General features: G+C 34.6%; 1 protein-coding gene across 1 annotated transcript in view; it reads left to right on the top strand.

The window, feature by feature from the left end:
* The window catches only part of LOC145266689 (high affinity cationic amino acid transporter 1-like), a 381,400-nt gene that overhangs the window by 235,123 nt on the left and 120,082 nt on the right, over positions 1 to 26,195 (top strand). Inside the window, exon 4 of the mRNA XM_080122617.1 lies at positions 18,819 to 18,933. Within this exon, the coding sequence (XP_079978743.1) occupies positions 18,819 to 18,933 (115 nt within the window). The remainder of the gene's footprint in view (positions 1 to 18,818; positions 18,934 to 26,195) is intronic.

Here is a 26,195-nt window from a genome sequence, read left to right as displayed (position 1 = left end):
TTGTTTTGTTTTTTATTTTTACATTTAACATCGTTCGTTTGCCTTAGGTTAATTTTTTTGTGTCTATTTTTTCGATGTTTTGATTACCCCCCCCCATCACCGCCTGGGTACCCCCGCTTAAGTTTTAACGTTCGTTTCACTGTTTGCTTTTTTACTTCGCTTTTTTTTTAGGTTTTCATTAACACCACCCACACCCCCGCCCGACCACACACTCCTCCAAACACTCAGAGAAACGCTGGGTACCCCCCGCTAGTATATATATAAAGGGTATTTAGCCTTTTGTGCACGTATAAAAATGACTAATTTAAAAAAAAAATAATGACTGTACAGTTGCTTGAAAGCACATATTCGATTTTATTATTCGTAAATCAAATGGAAGAATTCCTTCTGTAAATGTGAGGCTACCAAATATGCTAGATTGTTCATGCATGAGAAGTTATGTGGCACAGAAGCCAGGTAATGAAATTTTGAATTACTTAGATTAGCATAAAACACTTACATAGGCATAAGAATCGCGTGTAGACAGTTTTCCACGACCGAGCTTCTATCATCAGAATTTTAGAAACAATTCATTTTTTGAAGTTGGACTGCAATGGTGGAGAAAGTGGTTACAATTGTGGTTACTTATTACTGGTTACTGAGTGCGTATGACTAAGAGATACGTAAGCAATGAAAAACATTATGGTCGTCTTAAGAGTGTTCAATACAAGGAAGAACACAATATACTTTTTATTTGTTTTACACAAACACATAGGTATCGCTACACAATCATTAGTATGGTTCAGTCCATTTGCTTAAACCTAGGGTTTTAACATTTAAAAAAAAAACAACATCGACTGGTGATCTCGTTGGTTATTTACTGCTAGTAAACTTATCATATTGATGATACTGCAAAGATAATAAAGGTATATGTGAAAATAAGTAAACTGTATAAATGTTTCTTGTGGAAAACATTATGGGTGATAGATATCGAGGATATATATTAGCTGTGAATTATATTCTTGAAAACTGATTAATTTAACATATCCAAGGTTGGAACTAAGATTATATATATATATATATATATATATATATATATATATATATATATATATATATATATACATACATATATATATATTTTTTTTTTATTACATTTTCACCCCAAACAAGGCAAATTGCCACTTTGGTGTAGGGGGCTACTATCAGGGGCAACAACTACTGGGGTACTATGTAGGGATTTGGGCAGCAAGGTGTCGGTTCACGTTACACTTGAACTTCTGCATGTCAGTACTGTTGGGGAAGCAGGGACCTGGAATGGAATTCCAGAGTCTTGCGGTTCTGGGGAAGAAACTATTGGAGTAAAAAGATCTTTTACATCTAGGGACCTCTACAGTGTGGGGGTGGGATCTAGTAGCCTGTCGGGTTTGTCGAGGGTGCTCGCGTCGTGGGGGCACAAGTGCTTGCAGTTCGTCAGAGCATTCACCACTAAAATACTTGTAGAAAAGGCAGAGGGATGCAACATTTCGTCGATGGGGCAGAGGCTGAAGCTTAGATGCCAGTTCAGGGCCTATCAGGTTTGCGACTCTCTTTTGAACCTTGTCAAGGAGCGAGAGACTAGTAGCAGATGCACCAGCCCAGATGTGGCAGCAATACTCCATGCATGGGCGAATGGTGGCCTTATAGAGGTACAGGATACTTTCGGGTGTTAGTAGTTTTCTAGCACGGTAGAGAGAGCCTACCTTTCTTGCAGCGGCCCTGGCAATGTCTTCAATGTAATTGTTTCAACTCATGTTTCCTGTGAACGTTAGGCCAAGGAGTTTGAAAGATGGACTCTCAGATAAAGAGTCGTTGGCCATTGCTATGGGTGGTAGAGAGGGTTTCTTGTAATTATTGAATGAAACTAGTTTAGTCTTGGCAGCATTGAATGCGACCAACCACGTTTGTCTCCATTCCACTACAGATTGGAGGTCTTCCTCTAGTGTTTCTGCCATTTCTTTAGAAATGTGTTCATTCGTCTTCCTGTCGTGTCTGCCATAGAGTGTAGTGTCATCAGCATATATACCCATCTCAGAGGCAATGTTGTCGGGGAGGTCATTTATGAATATCAGGAACAATAGAGGTCCAAGGATAGAACCCTGGGGCACTCCCGCATTTATGTCATATTGTTTAGATGTGCGACCGTCGAGGACTACCTGGATTTTTCTCTTATCTAAGAAGGATTTAATTATGTTAAGTATTCTACCAGTGATACCGTATGATCTGATTTTACTGAGGAGACCCTCATGCCATACCCTGTCAAAAGCCTTAGATATATCTAGAGCTACCGCTCTGCCTTCCCCCGCTTTGCCCAGTGAATGGTATATACGTTCAGAGATCACAGTGAGGATGTCTGCTGTGGAACGGGCTCGTCTAAATCCATATTGTTTGTCAGTCAGTAGTTTAGCATCTGTAAGATGATGGACTAGAGCATGGTTAATTATGGTCTCAAATATTTTGGCAAAAAGTGGGAGGAGGCTAATGGGGCGATAATTTGATGGGTCTGTCCTTTCGCCAGAATTCTTGAATACTGGTACAACAGAAGCAGTTTTCCAACAGCCCGGAAAGCAAGCTTCATTAAGGCATTTGTTGTAGAGTTTGGAGAGAACTGGAGCTACTTCGGCTGAGCACTTTTTTAATAGCACAGCTGGGATAAGATCGGGTCCACATGCTTTTGATATACATATATATACATACATATATACATACATATATATACATATATATATATATATATATACAAGCCGCGGTATCTGATGCTTACCGGGAGTAAATAAGGTTCAACAAATATCCCCTACCCCCATACTTGTATTGTCATCGAAATCGGCGAAATCACAATTTTTTCAATCAAATCTATTGATTTCCACCTCGCAGGAAGTTTAACAGGCTGTAATTTGAACAAATAATTTTAAAATTATGCTATTTTTTCAATTTACTTGTAATTTTAAGAGTATATCACTTTATTGCACGTCTCCTAAAGTACCTAGAAAGTCTTGATTGACAGCTAGTAAAAGGAAACCTGTTGTTACAGGCCTGCAACATATTTATCTCTCGTAGATCTAGCCAAGGAGCTTGGAATATATCGCAGAACATCATCTTTATGTATTGAAAATTTGAATATCAAAATAAAGAAAGAACAAAAACACAAGAAAGTCAGTTTCTGCTCGCGATTTTAGAAAACATTCGCTGTCAACTTATCAGTGAGCCGAGCAGAAACAGTGCTGTTATATTTGACAAGGCTGGAATACCTTCCTTGTCATGAAAGACACGCTTCAATGTCTTAGACGAAATTGCCAGAAGTTTAAGCCCATAGAAAACCTGCTGTAACTTAAACTAATATTGAAAAACGTTTGGTGTGACTCAGAAATACATGCAAACCAGCTTAAAAATGTTATTTTGGCTGACGAGGCCAGAGCAACTCTTGATGGGCCAGATGGGTGGCCAAAAGTTTGGAAATATTTTTTATTCTCTACCCCTCATCGTTTTCGTCGCCAACAGGAATGGTGGAGGTGTCATGTTTTGGGCTGAAATAATCTGCGATGAACTAATTGGACCATTTCGGGTGTCAAACTGAGAAGTCAGTGTTATATAGTATATAGAAATTCGATACTAAGATTGTTCGTGGTTTTGTTAGCTAGGTTGAGATTTCATTATTTTAGCAAGTAAGTCGGAAAAACTTCTAATATGTAATGAACGTATTGGGCCTAATAATGGGGGTAATAATTTTGCGCTGATCCGTGCAATTGTCTGGGAAGAACTGCCAATGCCTGAAATAATGGGACGAATCAGTGTATTGTTTTTGTTGGTGTTTGGTAGACGGCATAAAATAGGAAGTTGAGGATTGTATTAGATGTATGATAACCAGCTTTTGTTATAATTTATTAGTCTCTTGTGCGTTTTATTAAATACTATCATAGGTGCCCGGCGTTGCCCAGGTGTTTGTAGAGTTTGTTAAGGAAAACAAAAATTGTAGTCGACAGAAAGGATCGAACCCGTGAGCTGAAGGCAGAAAAGAAAGTGGAAGTGTGTAAGGGTGTTGCTGGAGAGAAAGAAAAAGAAATTTACGAGCGCTAGAAAAAATGTGGCAGTAGGTAGGCAGGCTCGACTTTGTACCGCGAAAGAGGAAAAAATACTGAAAAAAAATGACACGATAGCTGTTGCATCCAACGCCAAACCGGACGTGACGGGGGTTTAAATTCAGTCTAAACAATCGAAAAGAGGCATTGCCTTTAAAATATTGACAGAAAATAGTAACCCCTTCCTGTAGAAACGGGTCAGTTGACGGTGAAAGAATGTATAGTTTTAGTCAATTTTTCAATATTTGTCGGCAGACAGGTTAGTTTTTTTTTATTATAAACTAGCTTATGTGCCCGGCGTTGACCGGGTGTTTGGAGGTGTGTGTTGTGAAAAGAAGTTGTGGTAGGCTCGAACCCGTGAGGCGAAAGCAGAAAAGTGAGTGGAGGTGAGCTTCAAGATTATACTAGTTTCGTTAACATCTGTCGCCCCAGTCGAAACTTTTAGGCAGACATACAAACATACATATATTTAAACATACAGGTGAGATTTACATTATAGATATGTATTTTTTTTTTGTATTACCTCAAAGTTAGTTCTTTTATAAATGTTTTGGTCTTGTAAGAGTTTAAATATTTTATCTTTATATTTATGCATTTTCATTATAACGACACCACCGTCTTTGTCTGGAGATGATATGATAATGTCATGGTCGGGTATTAAATGTATTAGGGCATTAATGTCGATGGTTTGGGCGCTAGTTCTTGATATGACGCCCTGGACAACGCCTTTTATTAAATCTGTGTCTCCGTGTCTGCAGTTTTGCGCAGTTATATTGGTTGTTACTTTGGAGTAAAAACTAGTCGCAAATTTTAAAAGTAATACACAATAATTCTACGCGTCCTTTGGGGAAATCTGCGCTTATTTTCTAGTTCGCTAATGTAATCAAACAAAGGAAAGGATTTTTAATATTTCTCCGCACATAGGAAAAATTAATTATCGACGAAAATAATTTAGAAACTGGTAAAATGATTGGTTTACTTTTTAGCGCATATTGTATTGTGAATATGTATTATATACTGTTACCCCGCCTCCCAGTATATATGTTCTTAATTAATCTGCTCGTCAGTGTGCATTTTATCATTTTCACTCTTGGAAAAGCTGGCACTAAAGGACGAAATTTCGTCATTGAGTTTATAAGATATTGCATCTCGATTTAATCATCTCATTGGATGTTCTGTCCCATTTTCATCACACACACACACACACACACACACACACACATATGTATATATATATATATATATATATCCTATCAATATATTTTTACTAAAATAGTTATATATTATACTTCGATAACATATATATACAAATAAAAGTTAAAGTAATTGTTAATCAACTTAATTAATTAAGTTTTATGATGACTGGTTTCCATAATAAAGCATTGTATAATACTTTTGTAAAATCAAGACAGCAAAATATAAAATAAGAACATCACATGGTGTGTGTCCTTATGTGTCATGAATAATCTTAGTAAAACTATAATCAGTTCTAATAATGAAACATGATGAAAAGAATGAATAATAATGGGGTCGAATCAGGAGAAATTAATATTGAGGAAAATACAACTGTAAAAACCGAAAAAAAAACATGACACATTAGTTATTGAGCCCATCGCCAAACTGGAAGTGACGTGGATTTAAATTAAGGCTAGACAATCGAAAAGCGGTAATGCCTTTAAAATATCGACAGAAATATATGTAATAATTGTTGAGATTAAGTTAACATGCATGACTTCTAAGATTGAGTGTTATAGTTTACATAATAATAAAATTTAAGTTAGTAAGTATTAGTGTAATAATTCACAATGACTATGAAATTTTTTTGTGTAGAGACAAGTTTAGACATTATTGTATATTATTATCTAAGTTTTTTGAGTGTCGTTAAAAATAGCTTACCATTAGTATCTATATTACACTATATTACGTGGTTATGTATATAATTGAGTGTATTGACATGCAGAACTAAAATGATTTGTATGTGGATGTTTCGCTAATCTTAAGCATGTTCCAAAATAGTAACTCATTACGTTTTAAAAGATGTATGCCTTATTTGGAGTGAACATGACTAAAAGTGTATGTACTTTTTAGTTGTATATATGCGGTTTAAATCAATATCAATTTTTTATAATAAAGAAAAATGTCGTTGTTAGATTGATTATTGATATGTTGGATTTTTGAAAAATTATTTTGCCCTCATAAGTATATAATGTGTATTAGTTGCATATATTGTGACTCGCATATTAATATCTATTCGTTTCTAGCGTTAGAGACAAGTGCATTACTAGGATGAATAGTATGAAATGGTGTGCTATACTTTATATAAAAATGTTGGAGCTAATTATTAAGTTGTATGAGTATCAGCGTAGATTTATGCATTTGTAATGTATAAAAATATAATATGTAATCATGAACCCAGCTGTTTGTGTAAACAATTTACATTGTCAAACTTATATAAAGCATTGGCTCTAATATGAACCAAGAACATTGTTTCTACAATGAACAAAATTGAAGTTGTGCTCAAAGGAAACCTTTTAAAAGGTTCTTTACTTTTGATGAAACCGTAAAAACTTTACAGCCATAAAACATCATTATTTTATAAGCGATGAAAATGCCTAAATAAAATGAAGAACGACGAGGACTATTAAAGATTTGTAAACAAACATTGCAAAGATTTTTAAATTTAATAACTTTATGTACTGAAGATTTAAAATGCCTGGAACACGTTCAAAAATTATTACCGGAAAGAGACCCGGAAATTCGACGCAGAGTTTTAATTAAAGTAAAAGGCGAGCGAAATTTGAAAGTATAAAAGTTGACTGAAAACTGTCAACAAGTAATTAGCTTTCAAACAGATTTAAAGAAAATTGAATAATACGGCGTCGCCTACATAAAAATTAAAAATAAAATGTTAAACCTTCTTTTCTAGAAAACAGAACAATAAAAACAGCATTACTCTCCTAAACAAAAACAATTGGGCATAAATGGTTCTATTGTAGAGCAAACTACAAAATAAAATGTTGGGTAAAACACCATTGTGGTTAAAAACGTTTAATTTGACACACTGCTGCCAAAAACTCGCTACTGCTATAAAAAATCACCTATAAAGCTCAACACTCTTCTGCCACAACTCAACTCTAGAACACGACGCACTGCTGACAACACTTGCTACTTTAGCACCTAAATTTAAAATCAATCTTGTCTCTTAAAAATAAAGTATTTTTTATCTAAGTGTCTTATTTGCATATAAGGTGACAATATCGCAAGCTTATGAAAAAAATGACGATCAATGATGTGCATACATTTAAAATATTAAACAAACATATCATGTTAAAGACATGCAAAACAGTAACGCCGTTGTATGGGTGAAAAAGAAATATTGAAAAAGAATAAATCACTAATAATACATTTACCAGGACGACAGGGAAATTAAAATGATTCATGTTAAGAAACTCACGAAAGTTTTTTAGAACAGATTTTATGCAACAATTCAATTTGTAGGATTTGCTTGTATATGCATTTGGTCAAAACTTCGAAGTTCTTACGAACAATAATAAAACGTGTTGTTAGAATAAGAAAAACATATTTGCCTAAAATTTTATCAACCAGTTTTCTCCCTGGAGAAATCACATTTACAAAACAGCGCTTTCTATAATATTAGTAGTTACAAAGTTTTGCCGATATTTACACAGACCATACTTCATATATATTTTTTACAAAGGAGTCACCATTTATCAAGACATGGCGGGTACTATGAATAAGAGTTACTGAGTGCACACTGTATACATGTAAATACTGTACTGTAGAAATTACACAGCAATGGCAGTATGGCCATAAACCTGATTGGTACAGAAAACTACAATGTACAAACTTTTGGGGAGCATGCCCATGTAAGGTTTGCGCTGATCTAAGCACGGCTTCTAATCTATACTAAATTATTACCATTGCCCACTTTCTAACCGTGAAGAAGTTTACAATAAGTCTAGTGGAGGAAAGATTTTCTCTAAAATCAACCTGCGTGACACACACGTTCAAATTTCAGAAAAGTTAACGTTTGTAGTGTGTAGGTAGCGGACACCATTTTTTCCAACAAATTAGTGTGTTGAGCAGCCTGAATTTCGCCATAGCATACCTGTGTGATATTAGCATAACAAGTAGAATCAAAGCGTATCAGAAAAAAGGTGTCACCAAGGTTTTCCTGTGAAAACATTGTTTGTGATTTGATCTAAGAAAAAAAAAAGTGCGATTACTTCATGGCGGAGACACAAAATTGATAAAAATGTTAAAGTCCTAACCAGGAAAGGGCCAAAGCTGTAAAGTATATGCCGGATCCAAAAACATTACTGAATTTCAAATTCTTTAGAGTTTGCGAACTATTATCAGACAATTATTCTTATTATGCACAGCATACTTGTTCCACTGAACGGGCTAACAAGAAAGAAAAAGTGTGGAAATAGACACCTGAATACCAGGCGGAATACCTAGTAATAAAAAATACTAGCGTCAGATATATTTCTAATTAATTATTAGTGAACACTAGACACAATAGTCGTTAGTGATGCAAGCTTATTTTGATTGCGCAAGTGTATTTTACATAAAATCGCGGAGAGAAGTAGAAAACTGATTTCACCGACGTCAAGATCTCTGATCACCGAAGAAGAGCATTACTTACAAATTGAGAAAGAAACGGTTGCTATTACGTTCGCAATTACAAAGTTCCACCGATATAAACACGGACAGTTCTTTATACTATAGCTAGATCATAATCCTCTTTGAAAATTGTTTGGTCGAGACAGTTATATCTTTACACAGCAAACAAACTGGTCGGGTGAGGCATTATTTTATTTAATTATAATTTACAATTAGAATATTATTTTGCATGTAGATCCCACATGCAGATGGATTTTCAACGTTGGTCGTTAGACAATTTGAATTTTTCGAAGACTCAGTAATTGCTTCCCTACGTATCTAAAGTGAAATAAAAAATGGTGTGCATTAATACTAAAAACACTCCAGTAACGCTACATAAAATTAAATGCCAAGCATAAAAATACGAATTTATGAGTGCTAGAAAGCAAAAACTAATGCAGATAAAGACTAGAAATTACAAGTCAGCTTCTTCCTAGGCGATAATGTCTTAATGTACACAGAGAGGTTCGTAATGCCAACACAACAGACTAACGTTTGATCTTTATATTAGTTATACTGGCATGAACATTATGAAGAGTTTTATGCCTAGTTAGCAAAAGATACATGATGAAACCAGAACCATTGATGAGCCATACAGGTTTGTGTTTAAACTGCAATGGATTCCAAATAACGTTTTTACCATAGCCAAAATACAGACCACCCTTGATCTAGAATTAATATAGATTTTACAGGGTCACTGAAAGATTGGTATTACTTAATTGTGGTGTACACCTCTAAATAATTGACGGAAGAGCTCAGATATAAGAAATTCACTACAATGGTTATAATAATTTCCTTCATCACCTATTTGCCTGGTTTGCAGTTTCGATTGCTTATTAAGTCAGAATAAAACAAAATTTGCGTCCATGTTCTTTGAGACGTTCTAAATTAATGTTGTAATTGCTCCCCAATATCTACTGCGGCCTAACGAGACAGCTTAACGCTTCCCCGAGACTGAAAACGAGTCCTTAAAATAACGTGCGACACACCTACAGAAGCAACGTTACTAGAGTTTTTACAAGTTTATAATATCACACCCAAATCTAACATACCATCAAAATGATACTTAGCTGAGACTATGGTCCAGCGGATACAACAAAATGTTGGACCTCTATTGTGCCTTGAATACACTACATTCTTAGGGAAAATGTGCTGGGCAATACTTGAAAAAATAATACGTCTGTCTGGGAGCTGGACATATGGCTTACATAATTTAAGGTCGTACATTGAGATAAAAAGCACGTAAATCAGAAAGGATCGGTTTGACATTTTAAATACCGCCCCATGATCATATCCATACAGATGTCGATTGGGAAGGAAAAAAAACATCCACGGATCTCTAATCCACCGATCCAAAAAAGGAGCAGGCACAAGTACCCATAACGGAGTAAAAAAGATTAAGAGAATGTGTTACCCAGTCACACATAATGGACTTTGCTATAAGTTGTCCAGTGGGGATGAACTATATATTGATATTCATGAATAACTTGCCATCAATTCTTTATATCTCTGACATCACACCAATCCAATATATAACCTGTATTTATAAGTCTTTCTCATGGATTAGTATCGTGAATGAAATAAATGCAGAGGAAGGTGATGTAGCTGTCAAGTTCATGCATCTCCGTGAACGGCACAAGACATACAATTAGCTACAGATTGATGATACATCTATGGTAGCACATCTAAGACAGTAAACGACCAAGTACTCTCCGATTCTCTCTCCTCTGATCTTGATCACGTTGTACAATGGGGAAAGGAGTGGCTGGTTACTTTTAATGCATCTAAAACCAAGATTCTATCTTTACATCATCAACGTTCTGATCCCCATCTGACATCAATTAAAATGAATGGCTCTCGTCTTGGGGAGGCCTCAAGTTTTGACAGGCTTCTGGGCTTGACATTTACTCCTGATCTTAAATGGAATACGTACATCAAATCTGTTGCCAAGGCCGCTGGAAAAATAGTCGGATTCTTCTATCGATCCAGTTGATATCTCACTGCTGATGCAATTCTCTATTTATATAAGAGCCAAATACGTCTAAGGATGGAGTACTATTGCCACATATGGGAAGGAGCTAATAGAAAACACTTGTCCTGCCTTGATAAGGTTCAAAATAGACTTCGTGGCCTGGTGGGAGATGTCCTTTTCTTTTCGCTGCAACCTCTATCTCACAGAAGAGATGTTGCGAGTTTGTCTCTGATGTATCGTTATTTTCATGGAAAATGTTCGACTGAGCTTCAATCTATGGTCCCCCCTCGCCAAACTTTCACAAGAAACACTAGACTAGCTGAAAACATTATCAATAATTTTCCCCACTCTTTATCTGTGCCTAAACCTAAACATAGATTCCATGATCAAAGCTTCTTTCTAAGAACTGTACGCCTGTGGAATTGTCTTCAGGTTTCCTGCTTTCCAGCTGTCTATAATATGGTTGTCTTAAAGTCCAACGAGAACAAGTTTCTGATGAGCCGTTCCACTTTAGTTAACAAATTTACCGAACTTCCATTACTATTGATTACTATATTGTCCTTTTTACTACTTTACACTTTAACCCTTATCCTTGAGTGGCCGATCGGCCTTGATAAGTGGTGACGCCTATGTAAAAAAAAAACATTATATAAACCATGAGCCTAATAGGCTCTGGTTGAAGTTTTTTGCGGTTAAACGCGAGGCTAGAAACGACATATCAGTGGAAATACCGCAAATTGTTCTTTATATTTAACTTTTTATATAATATATTTTTCTATCCTAAGCATGTTGATTGCATCTTCTTTTATGTCCCTTTCCTTGAATCACAGAGGGAATAATAAAGCAATTAGAAATAATTTTATTACCGAAAGCAATTTCTGCAAAAAAATAAATATGGGTCATTTTGAATTTACTACATGGCATTTATGTTATCACTTCGTATACTGAATTTCTAATTTTCACGTTTCAGCATTAATTAGGAAAATTACAATTTTCTCTTGATTTTCCTAGCAGGAAACGAAAAATGTTTGCGTATAGAAAACAGACTACTTAGATATCGTTTCTATTTAATTCCCTTTTGACTAATTATTTTTGTGAGTTTCATTTTGTTCTCTCTTGCATATGAGTAGATTTATAACAGGTTTGTATTATATGCGAAGTAATTTCCTTTTTTTTTTCTTGCCTTTTCATTTTTGGTTCTGGAGATGTCAACAAGCTCAATGCAATATTATGTATTAGATATATTTCTTTTACGTAAAATGAAATATACTTACATTTTACGAAGGTTAATGTAAAAAATATTAAAACTACTAGATACAAATGACATTATTTATGTCGGGCCAGAACCTTTTATACTAAACATTTACACGTTATCAGTTGTAATCTTTAGTAGTGAAAGTTTGGTAAATTGCATTACTTAACAGGATAGCTCATAAAGAACATGGTCATGTTGGACGTGAAGTCGATCATATTGTAGATAGTTGAAATGCAAAAAACGGAGCAGACTTCCACGGCCGTGCAGTTCTAAGAAAGGAGCTTTATTCATGGAGTCTACGTTAGGTTTAGACACAGATAAAGAATGGATGAGACTATTGATAGTGGTTTCGGTTCGACGAGTTTTTTTTCGTGAAAGTCAGGCAAGATAAATCATAGATAAGAGAGCAGACGAGAACTTACCATGAAAAGAACGATAAAGCAGAGACAAGATCGCAACGTCTCTTCTGTAGGAAAAGGGTTGCAGCGAAGAGAAAAGAGCATCGCTCGCTAGACTAAAAAGTCTATTTTACACTCAGTCAAGGCAGGGTAATATCTTCTAGCAACTCCTATCCAGATGTGGAGTCCTTTGTTCTCATACAGGTAGAGAATGTTATCTTCAGTGAAATATCTACTGAGACGGTAGAATGATCCCACCATTCTTCCTGCAGTCTTGGCAACGAATTTGATGTACGTGGTTCATTTCAGATAAGGAGTGAAGGTTAGGCCCAAAAGCTTACAACAACATAGAGCATCCCCAACACGAGGGTCATCATTTTTCATTGATGCCAGACGCGGATCAGAGAGTGAACGATGTAAAGATAGAAGCTAGAAGTTCGGTTTTAGACACATAAAAAATTACTAGCCATCTCTTTCCCCAATGTGCCACGTAATAAAGATCAGAGGACAGAGAACCAGGCAGTATCTGGTCGTTTACGGCCTTTTGTAATGTTTCCATAGATGGTAGTATTGTAATCATAAATGTCTACAAATGATCTTAGAATGCGATTTAGGATGATATTGATTTATACTAGGGAGAGTGTCGGGCACATGATGGATCACTGAGGGATTTCAGCACTAATATTGTGAGAATCTTATTTCTGCCCATCGCCTACTACTCCTATAAACCTATCAGAGAGAAATGATTTAATAATTGAAAAGACATTTCTAGCTATACCGCGGCTGGAGTAAGCCTTTATGCAATCGTCTATCAAAGGCCTTTGACATGTCAAGAGCAATTGCCCTAAAAAAGAAAGTCTCCGTCGAGAGATTGCTAATCCTATGAGTTATAACAGTTAGCACATATTTTGTAGATCAAGCAGAACGGAAACCATATGGCAAGTTACTAAGGAGGGCATATTTGCTGAGGTGTATGTATGTAACAAACATTCCAGCCACGTACTCATTATGCACATGAGACTGACAGGTTTGAATTGAAAGAGAGATGACCGGTCACGTGAATGTGTAAATACGGGGCATACTGATGCGTGTTAGCAAGCAATTCTTTTTAAGATAACGCTTAAAAGGACCAGTTGCTTTACTGAAATCCAAGTGTAACGCACAGGTATTTGTATGTCGCATAGCGTGTTTTCAGACAAAATGGAAAATTGGCGGGTTGGTGGCCCATATCGCATAGGGTAGAAACAGCTGGCAAAGTGTTTGGCTGATGCTGCCAAGATTACCTGTGGCCCATTTATTATGGTTGGGATAGAGGACAAACATCTATTCAGGATAGTGTTTGTTATTTGCCAAAGCTTATGGGAACCAAACCGCTGCTCTACTACTCTGGACTTGATGGACTGAGCATAAAAATCTCTCATGTGCTTTATTATTCTCTTACAGCGGTTGCTGGCAATCCTGAATGCGGCTTTAATCCCAATATTTCTATTGCGTTTGAAGCAATATAAATAGTGATTTCTGTGCGCAATGGCAGCAGAACACATTCTGGAGTGAACCCCGGCTGGCCGGTAGGCATTGGCTGGGGTTTTGGAGGGTATGAAGCGGTCTATTCTTACGATTAACACTTTCATAAGGTCTGTTACTATAGAACACTTTTATAAGGTCTGTTACTATAGAGAACACATTTTTTTCTTAACTTAGGACGCAGATATTGATCTGATATAACGTACAAAAGCTATCCCAGTCAGCCATGGAGTATCGATATACTGTACGGCGGAGAAATATGTCGGATGACTTATCACATGTTTTTATTCGCACTGAAACAACCGAGTGGTCGAAAGGTCCTAGTGGAGACAGAACGGAAGATGAGCCTAGCTCCGAGTATATTATTAGAGAAATGTTTAGGAGATTTTATATTGACCATATTGTCGGTCACACAGGTGTGTTCGTGAACCCTCTGAGTTAGATTATATACAATTGAGGAATTGTTACAGAACCTCGCCTCATCATCTGTCTTGTTTGAGTGGGCGTACCATTTCACATTGTGAACATTGAAGTCTCAAGAGACGTGAATGTTAGCCGAAGGAGAGCAGGCAGGATGTGTTAATTTTCTCAGGTATGCTCTTAAAGAAAGTAACTCCGCTGTTATGAGGGTGATAGAAGGCAAATATCAATGCAGTGTTGTGAGCAAGTACAACCCGGAAGCACATATAGGGTAATTTGGGGCCTGCTCAGGTGATGTCCATACAACATGGAAAGACATCTCTAATATAGGCACATATTTCATGTCCATGGCGATCCTGGCAGTCAGATTTGGGTGTTTAATTAAAACATCCTTTAATTATGAACTCATGTAGGAAAATAGTCGATCCAATGCCAGTTTCGGGATTGATCTTGTATTTTTTATTTAGACTTTTTATGATGGAGTTTTTAAATTAATGGAAAAGAGCAGATCAGAAAGGGAAAAGACTGTCGAAAGAAATGTGGGGAAATACTTTTTAGTAGAATATAATAAAGTAAAGCCGTTACAATTACCAACTAATATTGTAACGGAAACCCCGGAGAAGCTATTGCATGGTCCGAAATCTATTCACCACATTGTGATTAGTAGCCCCAGTACTTTGCGCATGATGATAGGACGACATTTCTTGTATAAGGTTCGGGTCGCTGACTATTAAGCAGACAACATCAGCCTACTAAAACGCTTATCTCCAGTACCCTTATTAGTGACATGGGTAGAAGGTAGAGATAGAAACAGAAATTTTCTGACAGTCCAGGCCATGCTCAGGTAAAAATACTGCCGATGTTTATTATAGCTTTTTTCTTCTTTTTTCAGAAGAATACGTCGTTCTAAGCGTGAGTTACAGAAGCTGCCGACAATGCATAAAAGATTCATCGCGTCGTCTCATTATTATTATTATTATTATTATTATTATTATTATTATGATTATTATTATTATTATTATTATTATTATTATTATTATTATTATTATTAACCAAGATTCGAAGAGTCCTAATATTTGAGCTGCTGTTTGCAGACGATGCGGCATTGGTCTCGCACTTTCGTGATTCACCAGTGTGACGCATCACCAATCACCATAAATGACCACGAACTAGAGACTGTCGAGAACTTTTCGTATCTTGCATCCAATATCAACAAGGGAGTATCCATTGAACAGGAACTACAAACGCGCATAGGCGGAGCAGTATCTACTTTATTCGACTAGGTGAAAGAGCAGGATCCAATAAATATCTCAGTTCTCGTACAAAACGCCGCATCTACGAATGCTGTATTCTGGGTACCCTACTGTATGGAGCAGAGACTTTGACCACGTATGCTCCTCACGAGAAAAGACTGAACGTCTCCCATATCCGATACTTGCGACGTATCAAGGGCATTGCAATCACCAACTAAGATGTGTTAAGATGTGCCGGCAGCCGCTCCTTGTTCCAAACACTCAGGATCCGACGATCGAGATGGCTTGGACACCTGCGCAGAATGCCCGATGACCATCTCCCTAGGGATATCCTCTACAGCGAACTGGCAAATGTAACAGGAAGCCGCAGTCGCGCGGTGTTGCGTTTTAAAGACGTGGCTAAACGGACCTGATCGCTCTTGGCATCGATGTGAATGTGTGGGAGGAGCTAGCCGAAGATAGACCAGCATGGAGGCGTGCCTTGAGTAAAGGTGACGAAGGACTTGAGCACCTTTTGTTCGAGAGGCTGGCGCAGAGAAAACAAAACTAGTGACTACGTTTACTGTTACTTGCATTAATCTTTTGTAGATTGCTTGCCATAATTATTATTATTATTATTATTATTATTGGTGGTGGTAGTAGTAGTAGTAGTAGTAGTAGTAGTAGTAGTAGTAGTAGTAGAAGTCCTGCTGCAATTATCATTATTTCGATTGTCACATTCTCCGTCTGGCTGTTATTATTGCCGATTCTATGCTGATATGATATGCGGATCTTAATAAATAACAATATGCTATTAGCATCTTCTTTTCTCCGACTTTCCAGACTTTCCGCATAATTCTTGCGGTTTCCAACAAGGCAATTTTCTGAAGCACCCAAAGCTTGCAATGGATAGCAATTGCTTTTATCTATTTAAAAAACAGCTTTGTAAATTCCATCAGGAATTGCATCCATACAGGTACAATTTTTACCTTCTTCAACTTCTGCAATTTATTATCTTTTTGTGCAAGCTTTGATCATTTTAGACATTCTCCTTTGCCTTACGTTAGTTTTTTGTGTGTTTTTTCGATATTTTGATCCCCCCCTACCCGATAAGATAATTTTAACGTTCGTTTTTCTGTTTTCTTTTTTTTACTTCGCTTATTCTTAGGTTTTCATTAACAACCACACACACCTCCAAACACTCGGGCAACGCCAGGTGCCCCCCGCTAGTCTATTTATAAAACAGCTTTGTAAATTCCATCAGGAATTGCATCCGTACAAGTACAATTTCTACCTTCTTTAACGTCTACAATTTATTATCGTTTTGTGCAAGCTTTGATCATTTTGGACATTCTCCTTTTCTATTTCTTTCAAATCAACACAAGCTAGTACTTCATTGGCAATGATTATTGCATTCGCACATTCTTTTCTTTCACATACACACATACACACACACAGACACACACACACACACACACACACATATATATATATATATATATATATATATATATATATATATATATATATATATGCACACAGACATATATATATATATATATATATATATATATCGCAATAAACTTTACTCGGAACATTGTCATGTCGACTGTCGTCTTTCTTTCAAACTAGATTTCTTCAACTAGACAACGTATTGTACATTCTAACCTTCCTTCACGCACGATCGATAGTTTGCAATCATTATTAAAAGCAATACTAAATTCAAATGAAATTCTGATGCTATGGTTCTTATTTTTCTTGTTCGTCTACTATTTGTTCTTGTTTCTGTTATTCTCATTATTGTTGTCATATTGCTATAATTATTTGTAAATATAATTCCTATACTAATAAAACAAAGAATATTTCCCCTGTAGAACGAATTATAGAAATACAAACATAACCGCCATATATAAATTTACTATCTACTAATACAGGATTCATGTATCCAAGTAATTAGTTCGTATATACCTATTTGTTTTTATTTATTTCAGTGATATAACAGCGTCGTGTATTCATGAAGAGGGTAAACAGCTTAAAATTAATAATGATCTCTTCGATATTTTTCTCGAATGCTAATTTCATATAATGAGGTGTATCTCATAGAAATATTGCCATCTATTTTTCGCCAAGAAGTAAATGAAAAACAGAAAGAGAGAAAGAGATATAAGGAGAGAGAAGAAAAGCATAGCTTTACATATGTGTTGCATTTTTTTCTGGTGAGAAAACCTTGCAACTAATGTAAATCCCGACCTATTTATCATTCATGTTGTGATCTAGGATGTCATAAAGTTGGAAAAAACAACAAAATTCAAATATAATAGCATGTATGAAGCTATTAAATTTACGTCCCTATACAACTGTGCATATACGCATATATATAAGCATATATATATATATATATATATATATATATATATATATATATATAAGCACATATATATATATTATATATATATAAGCACACACACATATATATATATATATATATATATATATTATATATATAAGCATATATATATATATATATTTGGTAAGACTGGTAATTAGTAAAAACCTGAAAAGAGTGCTAAATACTATTGCAGAGCAAATATGTTTTATTTTTTATTACCGTTTTATCGGTTTGTTTACATATGTTTCGTAAGGTCTGACGAGGCTGCACGATCGTAAACACGAACTGCATGCACATGCCCCCACGACGTACACAGCCTCGACAAACCCGACAGGCAGCTAAATCTCACCCCACACAGTAGAGATCCCTAGATGTAAAACTATTTCTACTCCAGTAGTTTCTTCCCCAGAACCGCTAGACTTTGGAATTCCATTCCAGATCCCTCCTTCCTCAACTGTACTGACGTGCAGAAGTTCAAGTGTAACGTGAACATACATCTTGCTGCTCAAATCCCCACATAGTACTCCAGTAGATGTAACCCCTGATAGTAACCCCCTACACCAAAGTAGCAATGAGCCTTGTTTTGGGTGAAAATATAATTAAAAAAACACAAATAAAAACATATATAACCAAACAGATAAAACGGTAATAAAAAATAAAACATATGTATATATATATATATATATATGCGTAAATATTTATATAGATGCATATATATATCCATATATAGATATGCATTCATATATATGCATATATATTCATATATGTGTACATAGATGATTTTCTTTCCTTTTCATTTACTTAACGTAGTACATAAACATCATCCATTAATCATTTTTTATTTTTAGGTACCTTGAAAATAAGTTCGGATGGTCACCTGGTCCTGGCATGGAAGAATATCCTGATATTCTGGCATTGTCGATTATACTATTAGCAACAGCGGTTGCGATGGTCGGCGCAAAGGTAAGGCATTTGCAAAATATTTTATAAGTTTTTTGTTGTTGTTATACAGTAATATTTACCTCCCGTACGTGTTTATTTCAGTTATAATCTGATGTGTGTCCCCTGGGAAATCTTAGTGTAGTCTATCGATTTATATATCATCGATTTTCTTAAAATACACGTTGGTTGTATGATGTACATTTTATTGACACAGGGAAGAATGAGGTACAAGCCAATAATATATAGGTAATTATTTTGTCTATTTCCTTTAAGAATTTCGCGATGAAACTGCTAATTTTGTCTTAAGCACGACACACGAAGAGAGTAGATTTTTAGATTTGTGTATTACAAACAAGAAACGTAATAAAAGTCTATATAAGTATTTTCTTATTTAATATAGAACAATCTAATAGAATATGGGCTGAAATAAATTATAGAATTTGTTGCCACTTAAAAAAACAAGGTAACGTGATTGTATCGGCATTTTTTGTTAATACTGATGTCTATGTCAATCTGAAAAAAAGTCATTGTGTATTTATTTTATACTATCATTTGTGTACTATGCAACTCGGAGTAAGCTTCGTCAGTTAAAAATTTTTACTGATATATCTCTGAACGATAAAGATATCTTATCTTTTAGTTTAGACATTTGTTTTAAATGTTATATTTTATTAGATAGAATATGCTTGACTATAATTTTTTTATACTGATGTCGTTCTAAATGGAATACCTCCTACTTTTTAAAACTAAAACGTGATTAGCTTCAGAAGACAGAAGTCGTAACTTCAAAGTGAGAAAACATTTTTGCTCCAGATTTTTCTACATAGTGAGCTCAGTGCACATTTGTAAAATAGTTTAATTACACGTTTACAATAATGACGCACATCCATGTCAAAGATTGGTTTCTTAGATTATAAGATCATCAATAAAGAAAAAGAGATTAAACTTCCAAGTTCTGTATTCATATGTATTCATATGTATTCATATGTATTCATATGTATTCATGTCTTCAGTCATTATGACAATGCAATTTGAATCCTCTTTGATGTCTTCTGCAGAACAAGAAACTATGAGGCATTATATTTTGAATTTACATTAGTTTTCTTCACTTTAACATCTTACTAATCAGAATTCAATATCTTAAGGAAAAGTTTGTCCGAGTGTTAAAATAATCATTCATTCGAAAACTTTCATTGATTCTTGTTTCTGGCAATTGCCATAAACCTTTTGAATTCAGTCCAAGTTTAAATTCATTATCTTTGCATTGAAAAAAAATTGTTGATAGGTTTCTTCAAAAATATCAATTAAGCGCCTCTCCATAAAACGTTGTATTGATCCAAATAGATTATCGACAGAATATGCAACATTTGGAGACCGTCAATAATATTGCTGCTATTTCTAGCGGTAATATAATTTGCATTAAGTGGAGTCGATGTAAGTCTTCCAAGAATTAAAAGAATCGTTCGAGGAATTTGCCATAGTTCATAGTAAAAAGCTAGTAATTTGAAAACTTGTAGGATCATTGTAGTAGATCGTAAATTATTGTCATTATTTTGAAGGAGGCTTATTTTTATTAAAGTTTTGACGAGATTTCCTCTAAACATTTTTTTTAATTTGTATCTTTAGAGAGCTGCTATACTTAAATAACGTGGATGTAACATGTTGAGATTTTGTGCAATAACCACTGCTTAAATGAAAAAAATATTAGATATTATTAGGTTAGTGCAGAAACATTGTCGCTTTTTATATATATATAATACAGCTGACCATTTGTGTGTGTCTGGTCACGAATAGGCTCCTATATGGTTGACTATTATAGAAAACTGATCCCATATAATGATAAAAAATGTATTACGACACAGGAATGGGTATGTTTGATCTGGCATAATGATGATTCATTAGAATTGTAGGGTTTGCATACGCGCCTGGTCCACAAAGTATGGAAATAAAAAATTTTAAAATTAATAAAAACGTTTACAAGTGTTTTTGATATAGATGTACATTATAATACTTTGATGAGTATGTTTTAATATAAATAGAGATAGTATAATAAAATTGTGGGGTCTGCGTTCGCGCTTGGCCTCCATAGAATGGATATAGGCACAAACTTTAATAAAAACCTTTCATATCTATCAGCGTAAATATACTTTGATAATTATCTTTCAGTTTGAAGAAATATTGTATAATAAAATGATGGGATGTTCGTTCGCGCCTGACCTCCATAGAATGGAAATATGTTACAAAGTTTAACAGGTTTTTTAATATAGATTCACAGAATATTGTGATAAGTGTTTCAATGTGAACAAGTATGGCATAATAAATTATGGGGTTTATCAATTTTATTTTCACTTTCATCGTATTTTGCTTTGGTTTTGATACCCCCAAATTCGCAGCTATCTCTTTAGATCCCTTCCTTTTCATAACCTATCATACTTTCATAAATTAGAGTCCATTTTCTGTACGCTGTTGTTGACCCTAGTTAACGAGGAGCACTTTTGCTAGTACATATATATATATATATATATATATATATATATATATATCCTTGACCCTAGTCAACCACGAGCACTTTTGCTAGTACACACACACACACACACACACACACATATATATATATATATATATATATATATATATATATATATATATATATACGCCAGGAAACGAAAATATTTTTACACCAACCTAATGAAATGTAATCAATTATACTTAACGTAATCCATTATTTTCTAAACAAGAGTTTAAAAATGTAAATGAAATATGAGCAAATATTAATGCTGTTGTCGTTGATATATTGCATGGGCATGTTTTTTTTTGTTAATAAAAGATAAGCGATGCTAGGATTGATCTGTACAAAATTAGTGAATGTTTAAGAATACGGAACACTGAAGCTGGGCGTACAGCTTGATATACGTTATCTATACATCCTTTCACCTGAAGCAATATAGAACTGATCGTTAATGAAGATAATATTTCTTAAAAATTCCCTCCTAGGAGGAATCTATCCGAACGCCGCATGAGATAGCACTATAGGTGTTAAGTTGTGTTTTTGACGTGTACAGAGAGCGAGAGAGAGAGAGAGAGAGAGAGAGAGAGATGAAGGGGGAGATAGATACTCCACATTTCTAGAATAATATTTTAATAAAATTCTGCAAAATAAAAAAAAAGATATAAAAGTCTATTGAATTATATACTTTGAAAATCTTTATTCTGTCTTAAAATAAAAGGTTCTTTTCTTAATGGATACTACTTAAGATTAGTGTTTATATCCGTATTATGGTAGCCCTGTTCCTTTAGAAATAACAGAAAAAAGGTTACCTTAAAAAACCCCAAATCTTTAAAAGGATAACTTTCCAAATATCAATCTACCTGCAAACAAACATAACTATTGATATCACCAGGTATTTCGTCGGTATTATATATTAAATATATATTTGAATTGGCTTCAATAGTATATAAAATACGTACAGCCCTTTTACAGCTTTTATCTTTTAAGATCGCGATGTTTAATACAATCGCTCTACTGTTTTCTTCTACTGAACATTTCTCATCATATTAACCTTTCGTTTATTACCTGGTACATCATGACCTCTTTTGATGGGCAGACTCATGACACGCACACACATACACATCTCTTTGTGGTTATTGATTTTATGTTGACGCCATATAGTCTAAGGCTTTGTCTATAAATATGATCGTTTGACATTTGATGCATTATGTCATATTCAAGTTACTCCTCATCATCCTTTGTTTCTCTGACAGTGTAGATTAAATAATGCATGCCTGTAAGTGCGAAAGTAATTTGGCGTATAATGCAGCTGAACTAGTTTTTTTTATTACATTTTCATCTCAAACAAGGCACATTGCCACTTTGATGTAGGGGGCTATTATTAGGGGCACAGGCTACAGGGGTACTAGGTGGGAAGTTGAGCAGCAAGATGTCGGTTCACGTTACACTTCAACTTCTGCATGTCTGTACAGTTGGGGAAGCATGAACCTGGCAGGGAGTTCCAAAGTCTAGCTGTTCCGGGGAAGAACCTACTGGAGTAGAAGGCTCTCTTACATTCAGGGATCTCTACTGTGAAGGGATGAGATTTAGCTGCCTGTCGGGTTTGTCGGGGGTATTTACGTAGAGGGGGTACAAGTGCTTGCAGCTCGTCGGAACATACACCGTTAAAATACTTGTAGAATAGGCTGCGGGATGCTACATAGCTTCGATGAGACAGAGACTGAAGTTTGGATGATAGTTCAGGACCTATTAGGTTGGCGCCTCTCTTTTGAACCTTGTCTAGGTGTACGAAACTAGTAGCAGATGCACCAGCTAAAATATGACAACAATACTCCATACATGGGCGAGTGGTGACCTTATAGAGGTACATGATACTTTCAGGGGTCAGTAGCTGTCTAGCACGGTAGAGAGAACCTACCTTTTTCGCAGCGGTCCTGGCAATGCTCTCAATGTAATTGTTCCAACTCCTGTTTCCTGTGAACGTTAGACCGAGGAGTTTCGAAGATGTGCTTTCAGATAAAGAGTATTTGACCATTACTATTGGTGGAAGAGAAGGTTTTAAGTACTTATTGAAGGAAACAAGATTAGTCTTGGCAGCATTGAAGGTGACCAACCATTTTTGTCCCCATTCCCCTACAGATTGGAGGTCATTCTCTAGTGTTTCTGCCATTTCTTTAGATATGTGTTCATTTGTTTTCCTGTCGTGTATGTTATAGAGCGTGGTGTCATCAGCATATATACCCATCTCACAGATAATTTTGTCAGGGAGTTCATTTATGAATATTAGGAATAATAGAGGTCCAAGGATAGATCTCTGAGGCAGTTCCGCATTTATATTATATTGTTTAGATGTATGACCATCGAGGACCACCTGGGTTTTTCTCTTATCTAAGAAGGGTTTAATTATGTATAGTATTCTTCCAGTGAGACCGTATGATCTGATTTTCCTGAGAAGGCCTTTATGCCATACCCTGTCAAAAGCCTTATGACTGCATCGCTCATCAAATAAAATATGCACTACTGAACAACATATACAAAATCAAGAAAATCAGAACACAGTGTTATTATCTAAACATTTAGTCAATGTTTATTAGAGAAAGTAGATTCAAAACAAAAATATGAGACGCATAAATAAAGGAAATGATTTTTTAAACAAAATTCGTAAAACATCCTTTCTATTTGATTTTTCTAATTAATATTTTTGAAGACATTGTATGTTTTCATTTAATTTTTATCTTCATTTAATTTTTATCTTTTTAAATGCCTGCGTTGTCAATTTTTATTATTGCACGTTACGCATAGAAAAATATCCAACATCTATGAGTCTAAATAAGGTACTTGCCTTTGTATAACAATTATTACTACTAATAGTATATATATATATATATATATATATATATATATATATATATATATATATATATACACAAATATATATATATAGAGAGAGAAAATAAAAAGGAACAAACCGTATTATGTGTTCATCAACGTTTCGTCTTTATTTCGAGACATCCTCTGTTTTATATATATATATATATATATATATATATATATATATATAACATTATATATGTAACAAAGTCCGTGTTAACACGTATTGTAATTATCTTTGTTTTATTTTGGAGAGTTTTAACCGTGTGTGATGCTTATGTTTGTCGGTATTTGAAATCAGATGAATACTGAACATTAAATATTAAAATTTTAAGTCGTTTTTATTTGGACATACAAACAAGTAAAGCTGTGTAGTGGTTAATTAAGATACTTGACATGAAGCGAAATTCTTCTGTATAACTTATACTCTTTATGATAATAAGATGCAGCAGCTTGCTCTGCCGCTGCTGTAAAAAATACAATTGCCATCTAAGCATTAGGTATGCTCACAGTCTTCTGTTATAGAGATCAATTATGTAATAAGCGACAGATTTCTTCTCTGTGGAGAGTCAGAAATTCGTTGAGACAAGTCGGACAACGAATCAGATTTTCCGAACATGGCACAAAATCTAGCCATCAGAGGTTAGTGACTGAACCTTCGATGGGTCAGTTTCCAAAATATGTAGCTTAGATGATAGCGGAAATTTGAGTGTAGTGAGTAAATAAACAGTGCTAGTATTAGATAAAATTGCCTATCCTTTATAATGAGGTAAAAAAAATATTGTGCTACGAAAAGTTTTAAATGCAATACATGATGTATAATGTTGATATCTGAATATGACCGAACACTTTAGAGACAAAAATACACCGAAATTATCTTGAACAATATCGCTTAACATGGGCTGAGCTGTTAAGAGTGAAATGGTTAGATTTACTTTTTTCTTTTTGTCTTTTTTAGCAATTTCGAAAAGATAAATGAGCAATATAGTGACAATTGGTTAATAGGACTAGAAAACAGCTTATCTTTGGTCAAAGATTAGATAAAGACCAAAATAAAATTTATTTGATCAGTTAGCGGAAAAAGCTATTAAAAATTAAGTAATTGTTATCATTAATTGAATGGAGGGTGGCTTTAAGAGAATAAGAAAAAACTGCGCTAAAAACCCACACGAAATATATATATATATATATATATATATATATATATATATATATATATATATATATATATATATATATATATATATATAACTGTGTTATAGAATACATTATAATGTATGTGTTATGAAGACTCTAAATAAGTAAAAGACTGACTGTATTATTTTTTTAAATATTTAAATCCCGTTTCCGTTTGGTGAGTTTACAGACGCAGAAGAAATTAACCTCAAAGACTATTCAAACTGATTCAGGCTTGTTTGTATTTAACAGATTTTGTAAAATATTTTTACATTTAAAATTGTGTTCTTGCAGAAACACATTAACGCTGCTTTAGTGAAAATTCTGAATATCCACAAGCAAAACATGATCATCTCTTTCAAGTTTGCCTTACAATATTTGGAAGAATATGCAGGAATACCATTAATTTTTACAAATTAAAAAAGGACAGAATAAATAAGTAAAGGAATAAATGAGGAAAAATAAGTATAAAATGAAAACATCGAACACACTATGCACTAAGACATATTTATTTGGATTGAGTTATTCAAGTTTTATCGTGTAAAATTTTGAGTTTATTTATTTACATCAGGCAAGTTTAATGAAATTCTTTCATATATTTAGAAGGAATTATATGTACCAGAGCGCGTATGAACGCGTAGGAAAATATCAGCATGATCTGTAAGATAACTAGATTACTAGGATATTAACAGGATTAGCAGAAAAAGATGCAAATTAAGAAGTGTGT

The sequence above is a fragment of the Euprymna scolopes genome, chromosome 4 (genome assembly GCF_053919585.1).
Source record: "Euprymna scolopes isolate OS-2025 chromosome 4, ASM5391958v1, whole genome shotgun sequence".
Taxonomy (NCBI): Eukaryota; Metazoa; Mollusca; class Cephalopoda; order Sepiida; family Sepiolidae; genus Euprymna; species Euprymna scolopes.
This window is presented reverse-complemented; position numbering and strand designations above follow the sequence as displayed.